This window comes from Tachypleus tridentatus, chromosome 1 (assembly GCF_004210375.1).
Source record: "Tachypleus tridentatus isolate NWPU-2018 chromosome 1, ASM421037v1, whole genome shotgun sequence".
NCBI lineage: Eukaryota > Metazoa > Arthropoda > Merostomata > Xiphosura > Limulidae > Tachypleus > Tachypleus tridentatus.
The window spans coordinates 101,948,894-101,962,172 of NC_134825.1; the positions used below are offsets into that span (position 1 = coordinate 101,948,894).

At 32.9% G+C, this 13,279-nt stretch overlaps 1 protein-coding gene across 8 annotated transcripts in view; it reads right to left on the bottom strand.

The window, feature by feature from the left end:
• Window positions 1-13,279, bottom strand: part of LOC143257092 (uncharacterized) — a 78,185-nt gene that overhangs the window by 59,916 nt on the left and 4,990 nt on the right. For 5 of the 8 annotated variants that reach the window (XR_013031684.1, XM_076515348.1, XM_076515311.1 and 2 more), the window contains exons 3-7: window positions 12,265-12,407; window positions 8,753-8,848; window positions 7,328-7,409; window positions 6,450-6,652; window positions 3,413-3,492 (exon numbers count right to left, since the gene is read on the bottom strand). Coding sequence is in view for 7 of the 8 variants with exons in the window: in XM_076515348.1 (XP_076371463.1) it covers window positions 3,413-3,492; window positions 6,450-6,652; window positions 7,328-7,409; window positions 8,753-8,848; window positions 12,265-12,407 (604 nt within the window). In the remaining variant the exon portion in view is untranslated. Of the gene's footprint in view, window positions 1-3,412; window positions 3,493-6,449; window positions 6,653-7,327; window positions 7,410-8,752; window positions 8,849-9,177; window positions 9,320-12,264; window positions 12,408-13,279 lie in introns of all 8 variants that reach the window. The other 3 variants (XM_076515325.1, XM_076515357.1, XM_076515367.1) reach the window with 2 other exon arrangements.

Consider the following 13,279-nt stretch of genomic DNA (forward strand, 5'->3'; position numbering starts at 1 on the left):
ACCTTCAAGGCCGAGGTTCTCGAAGGCCAAATACACCAGAGATCCATAATCCAATTTTGAATGAATGAGGGCATGATAGATTTTTAGCACAAAACACTGATCCGCTTCCCAAGAGGTGGAAGAGAGGACACAGATGACATTCATTGCCCTTGTACACTTGGCATGTAGTTGCTTGATGTGTGGAATAAATGTCAGCTTACAGTCAAGTACAAGCCCCAAGAACTTTGCCTCAGGGCCCACAGGTAGCACACATTCTCCAAGATGAAGTTTGGGTTTGGAGTGAATACCCCATTGGCTGTATAGGTGCATGTAGACAGTTTTAGAGTGAGGTAAAGGTAAAACCACTTACCATGGTGCACTTCAATAAAAGATTGATGGAATTCTGTAGCTGCCACATAATAAACCTCGCGCTCGACAACTGACATGATATGTGCAATTCATTGACAGAGAGACTGCTTGAAACTGTAAAGTGAGAGTTGTCCGCCAGTGTCATTAATCTTTCTAGTGAAAAGTGCAACACTCAAGACACAGTCCTGAGGGACTCCAAGTTCTAGTGGGAAAGAACTGGAAGGTGTGGAATCCACAAGGAACTGGATTTGCCAGTCTTCTAAAAAATGTTTTATAAAAATGAGCAAATGGCCACGCAAATCATAAGATTGGAGATCTTGCAGGATGCCATACCTCCAAGTAGTTTCATAAGCTTTCTCAAAGTCAAGAAATATAGAAACAAGATGTTGTTGCTTGAGAAAAACTTCCCTGATTAACATTTCAAGTGGAATCAGGTAGTCCACAGAGGAGTGTTGTCATCAGAACCCACATTGAGTGGGCGAGAGGAGGTTATTTGATTCAAAGAACCAAATAAGATGAGCATTAACCATCTTCTCTATGATCAATTGCACATTAGTTTGAAAAAATCTTGGAATCCTTCCCAGCCTTAGAAAAAGGGAGGACAATGGCATGACACCAAGCATCAGCAAAAACATTTTCCTGCCAAATCTGGTTAAATACAACCAGAAGAAGAGTAAGAGAGGCAAGAGAGAGATTGCGCAGCATCTTGTATTGAATATCATCAAGTCTGACTGATATACTGCCAGACCAATTTAGAGCAAGCATGAGTTCCACCAGTATAAAGGGGTAATCATACTCATAAAGATAATCAGCCTGAAAGATACTCTGGGCATCAGCAACTAGCTTTCACCTAGAATGTCAGTAATGCTCTGGGTATCAGCTACTTGCTGGCTAAGAGAGCAAGATTTGAGGGGGACAGAATTACATTGCCCAATGACCTTTTGAATCTTGTCTCATATGACTTTTGACTGGTGGTAGAATAAGTCCTAGTTGTGAACTTAATCCAAGATTCTTTCTGTCTTTAATGTCTTACCTGTCTAGCTGGAAAGTGGGAGATATCTATGAAAGGTATCCTAGGCCCATTTTTGAACCTTCTATGCTATGCAGCAGCAGGATTCCAACATGGAAGAGGATACCATAGTAAATGTGTCAAGGTCTTAGGAATAGATTGAGCAGCTGCTTGTATAATACAGGCAGTTACTGCTGCCACACAGTCATCTATCGATGGCTTACAGATGATGGCAGGATCAAGTTCTGCAAGAACAGTGAAAGAGGGCCAGTTTGTGTGATCCAGCTTCCAACAAGGCACATGGATCAGTTGGCACTGATCACAGCCAGTCTCTCTCAAAATGATAGGTAAATGTTCGCTGATCCGTGAGTTACTGTCAACCCTCCAAAAAAAGTGTGAGAATAGTGAAGGGGAGCAGATAGAGAACAACAGCAGTAAAAGACTGTCTAGGTGTATAAAAATAGGTATAAGTACCATTATTAAAGAGAGAACGGTTATGATCCGAGAGCATATGCTGTACAGAACAACCCCCCCCCCCCCACTATCAAAATAAGCACACCCAAGAGGAGATTATGTCCATCAAAGTCCCCTAGGATTAAAAAAAAGAGATGGCAATTGTTCAGTGAAAGCATCAAGGTCTGATTGATCATAGGTCTCCTCAAGACACAGGTAGAGAGAACTAAGAGTGATGGTACGACCCAAAGAAACATGGATAGCTATAGCCTTCAAGGGTGTATTGAGTGGTAAAGATAGGGTGAGCACATGGGATCAACCAGCAGTGTCATCCCTCCATGCACTCATCCATCACACAACCTGTCATTTCTATACAAAGAAAACTGCAGAAAGGTGACTGTACCAGCAGGTTTTAGAAATGTTTCCTGTAAAGAAAGGCACAGAGGATGGTAAGAAATAGACCTCAGTTTTGTGCCTGGTTGTGCCTATACTATGTAAAAAACTACACTGACAAACACCACACCAACATTATTTATAAAATACAATGTGATAACTGCCACGACTTCTATATTGGAGAAACAAGTAGAAAAATGAAAACCAGATTCAAAGAACATAAAAAGTCACCTTCACACGTTTTCGAACACTGCAAGTCAAATAAACACAACATAACCATAGAAAACACTCAAATACTAAATAAAGAAACATAAACGCAAAATTAAAGAAGCCTTACTTATACAACAACTTAAACCCAAAATAAACCAATATAAAGGAACGCCTTTATGCCTATATTAATGTAATAAAATATAAAATTATATATTCAAACATCTAACACCACCCTCTACATTCCGACACTCAGTTACACAACCCCTTTCAAACACGTGGTCAGCTTCCGGTCAGTTACCTCTTTCTTTGTGAACCTGACGATGACTGAAGAAGGTCGAAACGTTGTTCGCTCTTCTATGTAAAATCTTTTCTCAACCCAAACGAGCCGTTTTTGCATATATATTTCTCTACAAGTGGGTTTTCTCGACATCATTGATTAAACTGTCGTTCACTTGCCCTGGGGCCTGATCTGGCCAGGTGGTTAAGGAACTTGACTTGTAATCTAAGGATTATGGGTTTGAATCCCAAACCACCAAACATATTCAAACTTCAACCATGGGAGCATTATGTGATACTTAGTCCAACTATTTTTTGGTAGAAGAGTAGCCCAATAGTTTGCAGTGGGTAGTGATAACTAGCTGCATTTCTTCTAGTTTTATATTGCTAATTTATGGATGCCTAGCAAAATAGACCTCCTGTAGTTTTGTGCAAAATTCAAAAACAAACCAAAACACTTGCCCTATCATAACATTGGTAACTGTCAAAAGCTTGCAATAAAAACAAATTTTTCTCCAGTTGGACAACAGCATGTTTACAGGCTTATAATACTAAAATCTGGCATTCAATTAACTTGCAGTGGACACAGCATATAGCCCAATGTGGTTTTGCCCTAAAATAATCAAATCAAAAATAATAACAAACATAGTAAATGCCTATGTAAGTTATTTATTTGAATTATAAAATTATCAGTGTCAAACACTAATTTACATTACAACTTACCTCAACTTCCTCAAGAGGTGGAAATGGAGGTGGTTCTACTATTGTAATTTCACTTGGACGCACAGTGTGGAGAACCGGCACTACAAAAAAATTATATAAATTAATAAAGTTTTTGTAAGTTGTAATAAGGACATGTGTACAATGAAGTTTTATATTAACATCATTTGTATATTTTTAAACATGTTTCACAACTCAAAAATCAACATATGTTCATATATTTAACCAAGAACAATATTCCAGGACTTAGACTTTCTTGGATGGAATTAGTGTCTTCCAGGACTCAAAAACATTTATTACGTAATAATTTGATTTACCATAAGCATGGGTATTCATTCAAATCTAATAACTTTGCTCAATAATTATTAAATGGAAGTATTACAATAAGCTAGTTATTAATTGGCATTAAAAATGCTAAAGTTAAAGAATGTATAAAGTCTTTTGTGAAAAATACAATGTAAATGTATAATATAAACACAAATTATAAACAGCCAAAATGCAGTTAAAACAGAAACTATAAATTGTAAGAGTTCATACCTACATCTCTTATTGTCGCTGGATAAAATAGTTTTCTGTACATGGTTAAAAAAATACTTTAAACTCTTTATACCATCATTTACTGAATATTATTTTTATATGCATGTGGCTTGATGGTTGTTTGTTTTATGTTTATTAAACAAAGCTATAAATTGACAATCAAAGCACAACAGTCTCTAATGTTGAACTCGTGAGCTCAACAGTACTCAAAAACAACTCCTGGAATAGTCTTATTTGATCAAATAGTAAGATGGCCCATACCTTATACACTCATTTTCAAAGTGTGAAATATTTGGATACCACACATTATATAACTACTTAATATAAGCAAAGCACATATATATATCTACATTCATATAGTTTATTTCCTTCTTCAACAATTTATGTTTTTAAAATAAAAACAAAACAGTGAATATTGAGTTTGGTAAAGGTACAAAAGTTGTGATGTAATGTGCAGCCCACTATTATATAAATATTTGATGTTCGTTGTTTACATTTGAATCAGATAATATGATCATTTTTGTGGCCTCAGCACTAATACGAAAGGTAACTATCTCATCAACGTAACATAAATATAGGCTGGTAACTGGATTTTCTCATTCTCAAATGTTAACTGGTATTAGAATTGCTTCTTATTCAAGAACTGGTAATTATTTTCTCTTCTATGTTACCATTTTAATTATTATTTATTCATAATACTTTTATTACTGTCTAGCATTATTTCAGTTGTCTCTAATTAACAGATATACCAATGGTTTTATTTAAATTTAATAAGAGTTACAGTTAAAATAGTTATAAAGCTCAATGTGTCAAATTTACTATCTTTAGAAGTGATAATTTATTGCAGATTTGCTCATGTAAATGTTTGCAAATCGTTTGTTGCAAAGTTCAATTGCTGTGAATTAATGCCATATTACACAAACATTCCAAATTTTTCTTGTCACTTTAAGTGAATATTATTACATCTTAGTAGTTAGTAGTTTATAGAAGTTTATAGTTTATAGGCTCTAGGCCACAGTAAGACAATACATACACATACAGGCAATCAAATTGGTGACAATAAAGGTAAGGTTAAACTGAGTGAATGTGAGTTTAGCTGTAAAGAGCATATACTGGTGATTTCTAAAGTTTCACAGCCTATATTGTAATAACAGAATAGAGATTTATCTTGTCAAATGATGTTCTAATGTAATTGAACCTGCATGTGTAGACTTTAAAGATAAAAAGAAAGAGATAATTATTTAAAGCTCTCAATACAATTGTAATAACCAACAGTTTTATGAATTTTTGTACATACCTTTGAACTGTTTTGAATACATCATTTTAAAAAAAGGGAATTATGTACTGTCCATTTATTGTTGAAATTTATCACCAAGTCACAGACATTTACTGTAAAGAATCTGGTCTTATAAAAACCTGACAGACTAAAGTGCCTAAAACTGGATATCCATCACTGAAATATTGCAGCTTAGTGACATAAGCATCAATTTTGTTTAAGTTCAAATAATGTAACAATCAGTTTTCACTAACTCCAGAAACTGATAACCCATATAATGTCAATTTCACTAAACCTACTGCTTTTCCACAGAAAAACCCTTACATACCTGAAATATCCAAGCCTAAAATTTGCCAAAAAAATTTATTGCACATTAAATCTTTTGGTACATGAAATGGATTTACATCATTCTAAAAGATGAAGTTTTAGCTTATAACTGTGTGATGTGATGGTGAGAGTAAATAATTGAATAGTTAAGAGAATTAACAGAATGGCACACACACACCAATGAGAATTAACATTAAAAGCCAGCACAGGCCCCAGGGCAAGCATCCTCATCAGGCCCCCTTTCTGTGTCGTTTTTAACATTTTTAAGAACTTACTAAAAAGGGGATCCTAAATTATGACAGCAACAAGCTCATAAATAAGATAAAATCATAGCAGCTGATTCACTGTATAGGGTATGGTCTGTATCCAGCAGTTGAATGCAAGTGTGCTGTATGTGGTGTACAACTTGCAAACATTCCATGCACATTTAGAGTAGCTGCAGTCAATGAGTTTGTGCAACAAAAAGTCAGTATGTTATATGCCTTTAGAATATCGATATATAATGAAATTTACAGATTTTGATTTACATATTTGCAATATCAGTTTGAATTTTCACTACACATACAAGTTCAAAAGGTAAATATTGCTTAAATTTAACAATCAAATATAGATATGGATAAGAAAAGTGCATTTATTTGCAAAACAATTTCTAAAAACAAATACAACTTTATTACTATAAAATTAACTACAATCTGCATACAACAGAGTTTAAAATAGTCATACAATTACTTAATTACTCTAATGGGGTGTCTTTGAAAAGCAGTTATAACTTGAATGAAGCATCAAACTACTAAACACTGGCCTGAATAATGCAAAGCAAGTATGGGACAGCTTTTCTGTAATTTATCAAAGAAAGAAAGTCTTTCATATTCTAAGTTTTCGTTTATAGCACCAGCTTACTGTGATCTTCTAGTTCTTCCTCTGCAGTTCTCTTCCTACTGATTACAGATATTTCTGACACTTGAGGCTCAGGGCTTCTGGGAGATAACACAACTAGAAATTTATATGTTGGTTCAGGTGGAGATGCTGTCAGGGGCAAAAGTCTTCCAAATTCAATATCAACAAACATTTCAAGGGGGTCTTTAAGTGTAACAGAAACCTTCCTAAGTTAAAAGAAAAAATACATATATAAACAGCATCACACAGTTAAAAAAAAATCAAAATTTTGTTAAACTAAATATAAATTTCTGTAAAATTTCACAATGAAATAGAAAATAAAAACAATTAAGTACATAAGATCTTTTACTTTACAGAAATGAAGTAAACTATGCCCTATAATGAAAATACAAAACCCACTTGAAATTTTTTTTTGTAATTTGTCTTAAAATTATGCAGAACCTTGTTTTTCAAAATGTTTAGTAATATGAAATCTAGACATGAAAACAACATTCATTAAAAATTGTTCAAGACACAAGTTAACAGAATCCATGACATTAAATTTATAACTACATTAGTTCTCACTTTATTGAAGTAATTTAAAGACAAAGCAGTTAAAATAGCACATTTTTACCAGCTTCTGAGGTTAAAAGCAAACTTTCCAACAATATTCAATCACACATATTACATTCATAAAGCCACATTGAAATTTTACTTTGACCAAGAACTAGAGTATTTATGGTAGTAACTATAAAACCTAGTTTAAACCCAGAATAATAAGTAGAAACAAAATGTTTAAGTAAAATTGGGTGTCATTAAACTTTCCATAAACTGATGAATAAAACAACAGCACTCAAATATTTACAACAGTTAATTAATTTTGTGGTGAATATGTCTCAAACCTAGGAGGCAAGACATTTGTATCTGGTCCTTCTAAGATCATTTTAATGAGCTTCAGTCGATCCTGAAATTTCTTGACATCATCTAAAATAAAAAAAAAAGCTTTGTAGCTCCCTAAATGACATATTCAAAACTTAAACTAACTACTGAATTTATATATTATTCAACTGTATTCTTTTCCAAAATAGATTAGTGTGTCTCATCTGAAATAAATTGATAAATTACAATAAACAAAAATATATATTTATCATAGTTAGAAATATCTACAATATTTCATTTTTCTCCCTTTCTAGAAATAATGTATTTTCATTCAGATATAATTAATGTATTTTCTAAAGCAATGTATGTTAGCAATAGTTAGCAATTATCTTCATAAAGAGAATGTGAAAGGTTACAAATAATCTTATTCATCAAACGATACATATAATTGTTGCAGAAGACTTGTGCATACTTGGCTCTATTATTGTGTTATGCCATGGTGGAATATAATCATATTCATTTCTTGATGTGATAAAGAAACTTAAAGCAATGAGTAAGGGTTCATGGCTTATTTATTTTGAAATAATAGTGGGAGAGAGTGTTGGTATACGTAATCTGATATTGTGAGATATAACCCTGTGAATGTTACCTGATTTAAAATTATGGTATCATCATAATCATTTTCTTGTACAGACATTCCTCCTACATGTTTTAATCTCAAACTGCAGTCTAAGTTGTATGGATGAAGATATTACTTAATTGTACAGCTGTATTTTCTCCTTTTCTTTTGCTGTCCATGTTTGTTTTATTCATTAATTTTTTCCAAACTTTCTGTAGACTTTAAATGTTTGATATTTTTCCACTGGAAATTAGTGTACTGAATAACAAAAGATGATATATTAAGTCACATTTTGATGCTGTGACCAATGGATTGTTATTGTGAACCTTATTTTGAACTTGGTTCTTTTTTCCTTTCTCTCTCTGGTTCTATAAATTTTGTATAATGTCAATATTGAAAGAAACATTCTGAGAACATACTTAATTTATGGTAAATGGAAGAAAGTTGTAGTTGAGATTAAGACACTATCTAAAAGTACAGCAAAGACTACATGATACCTTCTTTTAGATTAAATTTTCTTATACTGGTTATACAAGATTGCTTAGTATGAAAGTTATCATTATTCTCTATTTTAATTCTTGCTTTAATTGAGTATTGTTACATCATAACATCTCATAGTTTGTAGAAAGTTCTCAGCCTTCATTACATATAGGTAACCAAGATAGCACAAATTAAGCCAGAAAACAGTAAGTTAGTGAAAGTGAAGTCAGACTGTGTGATTGTTGGTGTAACCAGAATGGGCAATATTTACAGTGAGCTTCACAGTTTGACAGAGATAAGGTAAATAATTTGTCTTATCAAAGGGTATTATAAAAGTAATTGTGCTCACCTGTGTAGACATTTATGAAATTGAGACAATTATTTAAAATTCTGGATACAGTTGTGGTAGCCCATGAGGTAACATAAGTAAACTTGATGACTGATTCTATTGTGATAAGAGAGGATAGAAACAATAATCTTCCAACTGGGTTCTAAAGCAACTGAACCAGTCTGTGAGAAACTTTGGTGTAAAACAAATTGTTTAAAACTCTGTATACAACTATGATAATCCATGGAATAATGTGACTTTATCACTAGTTATACTGTAATAATAGAAAAAAAAATTGGAATAATGAGTTTTTAGATATGACTCTGATAATCTATACTGTAAAGAATTTTTGAACATACATTTAATTGTTTTGAATATATTATTTTAAAATTAAAACAATGGATTGTTTTCTGTCAATTTATTGGCAACAAGTCACAGATACCTACTGTAAAAGAATCACAGCCCACATTTTCAAAACCTGACACACAAGCTATGGTGAGAACTACATCCTCATCCTCAAATCATCCTTGATACTCCAGAAGGCAAGAGAAAACCACAGCTGTTTGGCTCAATCTTTACTGCTTATTTCTTATGTGAGAAAGCAACAGATAGTAAAAGATGGATTATAGTATCAATGATCATACTGATCATCCAAAAGTTACACTTGGAGTTGTAAAAATGTGAGTAACAAATGACTAGTTAGAGATGCAGACATAGAAACCATTTTTATTTTAGTAACATAATTCTAATTATGCTTCTATGATCATGTCATTTAAATGCTGATTTGTTTTATGTTTTGCAGATTAGTACAAGGCAATTCAATAAATCCATTATTAGAATAAAAAATAATAAAAAATCCTTGAAATCATGGTCTTTGAAACACTTGTACTTCTGCAGCTTTCCTATCTTACATCAGTTACGACTGGCATCTCTGAACATTGTGGGCTCTGAGAACCAGTAAAAGTCAAATGTACTCCTGCCAAGCAGAACTTCAAGCATTTTGCTTCAAATTGCAAAGACATTCAGAAAATTTCCAGAGAAGCAAAGCATAGTAATTATACTCCAAGACTTTGTCTGGTGAGTTGAGATCGGCATGGAAAATGACAAGGCATGTAAATATATGTCACAGTGTTTTGTTACAGACTTCATTCAAGGACACCATATTTGTTAAGATTTTTAGAATGAGTGCCTATCTTAAGTACTGATGGTATCTCAACCACACAACAAGACCTCAGAAAACATACACCTGTCTACATCAAATAGTTGACTTGATAATGTTTAAAGACAATGCAAAAAAGGATTTGGACCATTCATTCAAATATTTCAAACAAGATGTTGCTTGGAACAGTTAGACTCAGATAGTGAAACATTTAGTGCTAAATTTAGATAGTCTGCTACATTATGTTCTAGAGGGTGGGATGAGAAGCAATTTGATAAATTGTAACCCAGTAACTTCTACGTTATAATGGAGGTTTGACCCTGTGAACAAGCAATCAATAAGGCTAAGTTCAAGGACTGACAAAAGCAGTTAGAACTTAGCTACTTAGGTAGATGATCTAAGAGATTGCAAGTGGATACATCCTGATCATATCTCCTGCTATTCAAGATGAGATACTGAGTGGTAAGTTCACCATGCAGGTTTTAGGGATGATTCAGACAGAGGCAATTTTTGAGACAACACAGCTCAAAGTGGTCACAGTGAACTACATACTGGAACAAACAAAAAAAGAAAAGCCAACAGTGGTGGCATATGCTGCTGTAGGTTATTGTTCTGAAATAACCTCCATGGTCCAAGAAGGCCACCCAAACTTTACTGAAGCATTTACCAACAGCTCCACAGCAAAAGATGCATCAAAATGTTAAAGTACAGCTACCATTGATTCTCAATGAGGAACACGGTTGCCTTGATCCAGTTTTCAGGACTGCATCACCTATACAGAAAAGGTTTGATACCCAAACATTCAAGGAGTCTGAGGAAATGAGGGTGTTTTAACTATGGCTTCACTGGATGCTGAAAATGGGAATGCCCATCTCTTGTTTCAAGACAGGATTACTTAGTGCAAGTACTATCAAGACAAACCTCACAGAAGATGCAGAATGATCAATGATAAGCTACTGCTGTACTTATCCTGTACTTATTTAAACTACTATAACCTGAAGTTAGTCAACTCAGCTCACATCAGCTTATACTCACTATTACAGAATTATCAATTTAGCATTTTATAAATACAAACATGCAAAATTGAGTTTATAGTAGATACTACAGCTCCCAAGATCTTACCACATTTCACTATGTATCAGGATGTCTAAATTAAGCCATCACATCAGCCAATTACACAAGCTTCAATTAGTGAGAAGGTACATCTGAATCTCTGACTTCATACTAGCACTGGTGTTTGCCAATTAAATGGATTGTCTCTATTTTTGGTTCAGGCACCAGTATTTTAGGGATGGCCCTACTGAGGAAATTATCAGCCACTTTTGCTTGTGCAATAAGCAATTTGTAATTCCACAGATAAACATCCAGTGCCATCCAGGTTAAGCCCCAAATCAGTGAACTGCATGCATGCATTTTGAGAAAGAGATACTGATACTGGCAAATATATAAAAGTCCTTACATAACAACTGGAATTGTGCTAATTCATTCTGCAACAACTAATTCATTCTGCATTTCATCATCATACAACATGACAATGAAGAACCCACTTCAAGTAGACATGTATATAGTAGAGATGACTGATATGGCTATTAAAAACTCTTATTTAAAACACAAAACAAGTAACAATGTTTCAACCTTCTTCAGTAATCATAAGGTTAAGAATAATATTTTGAAAAGCGATCATTATTGATCACATGTCATGTGGATGGCAATAATGATAAATATAAGATTATAAGTGGCACATATGCTAAGTGACAGTGTAATTTCACATGTGAATACATTTAAGGAAATACTTAATATAGGTACAGCAGTGTTCCTTTATTGGTTCAATGTGGGTTTAAGTTTTCATATTAGAAGAGCTTCTTTAATTTTTTATTTGTTTACATTTATTTCTTTCCTTAATATATTAGTATTTTCTATGATTATATTTTGTTTTTTTGACATATAGTGTTAAAAAAATAGTAAGGTATATTTTTTTTATGTTCATAGAATCTATTTCCCATTTTTTTGGCTTGCTTCTCTGATACAGAAATCATGATAGTTGTTGCATTGTGTGTTATAACTAAGATTAACATTATGTTTTTCAAAGTAATGTGGTACATGGTTTTTGTATGAATTTAGTGTTTACTGAAATGTTAAGCTTGGTTATGAGTTTTTTTTACAAATGTTAGTTATCTTGTCACTGCTATCTGGGATGTAAGGTATGTAACAGTGTGTTATTTTGTTGTTAGTTGTTATACTGACTTTTAGATTGTTTGTTGTGGTTTCTGTGTATTATTCTTAATACAGTTTTTATAGAAAATTTATTAACTCCAAATATTAATCCCAAAAATTGCAAATGAATGACAAATTAGATAACAAAAGATTACACTACCAAACAGATAATCATTTTGCTTCTTGTAGACAAATGTCACACCATACATTAACTTGGATGAAAGACAGAGAGACAAACGTGGCTTCTTTCCCCCAGGTCGTATTGCAGGCAAATTACCAAAAATGTAATCCAAAATATCAGAACTAAATAATTGAAAAGAAAAAAGAATTAAATGAGTTCTGAAAAATTTAGACACAACTTAAAATGTTAATGACAAAAAAATTAGAAGTTGTATATTTAAACCAATATAAAAAATCTTGTCATAAAATAACAAAATTTAAAGACAAAAGACCCATTGACCCATCAAAACTGTTACATTCACTAAAATAAATTAAGCTTAAAAATAAAAAACTCAAATTTTCTGTATCAATCAGATATGAAGGCAATCCATTCCAATTGCAATCATCCAGTTATAAAAATAAAACTATCTTAGCTGAAGATAACTCCTTCCTTGCTAAAATGTATTATAAAGTAGTGACACTAACAGTTACTTTAGCAATCTCAAAAATTTCAATCATATCCTCACTCACTCATCTTCTTTAAGAAAAATTTCAAAGATCTTAACATATCCTTTTGTCACACATAACTGTTATATCATAGGTTTCTTCTTAATATCCCTCCACTAAACCCTTTCTATGAAAAGTAGCTCAAAACTGAAAACAGTACTTCAAATGTGGCCTGAGCAGTAATGTATTCAATGAAGTCATGAACGAAAAATTCAACATTTCTGTAGATACAACCTAAAATTCTATTTGCCCTCCCACTAGCAGCAGCACAATATTTGAATGGCTTAAGAGAGTGATCAATCAGAATACCAAGATCAGTTTCTTCCATAATATTGTTAAGATTATTCACATCACAATCATACTTTTCATTTAAATTATGATAACCCAGATACATTACCTTGCATTTATTATAATTAAAAGCCATCTGTCACTTATTCACCTAAAATACCAAATACTCTAAAGCCTTTTATAAAGGAGCAACAATTTCCTCACAGTCAGAAAAACCCCAA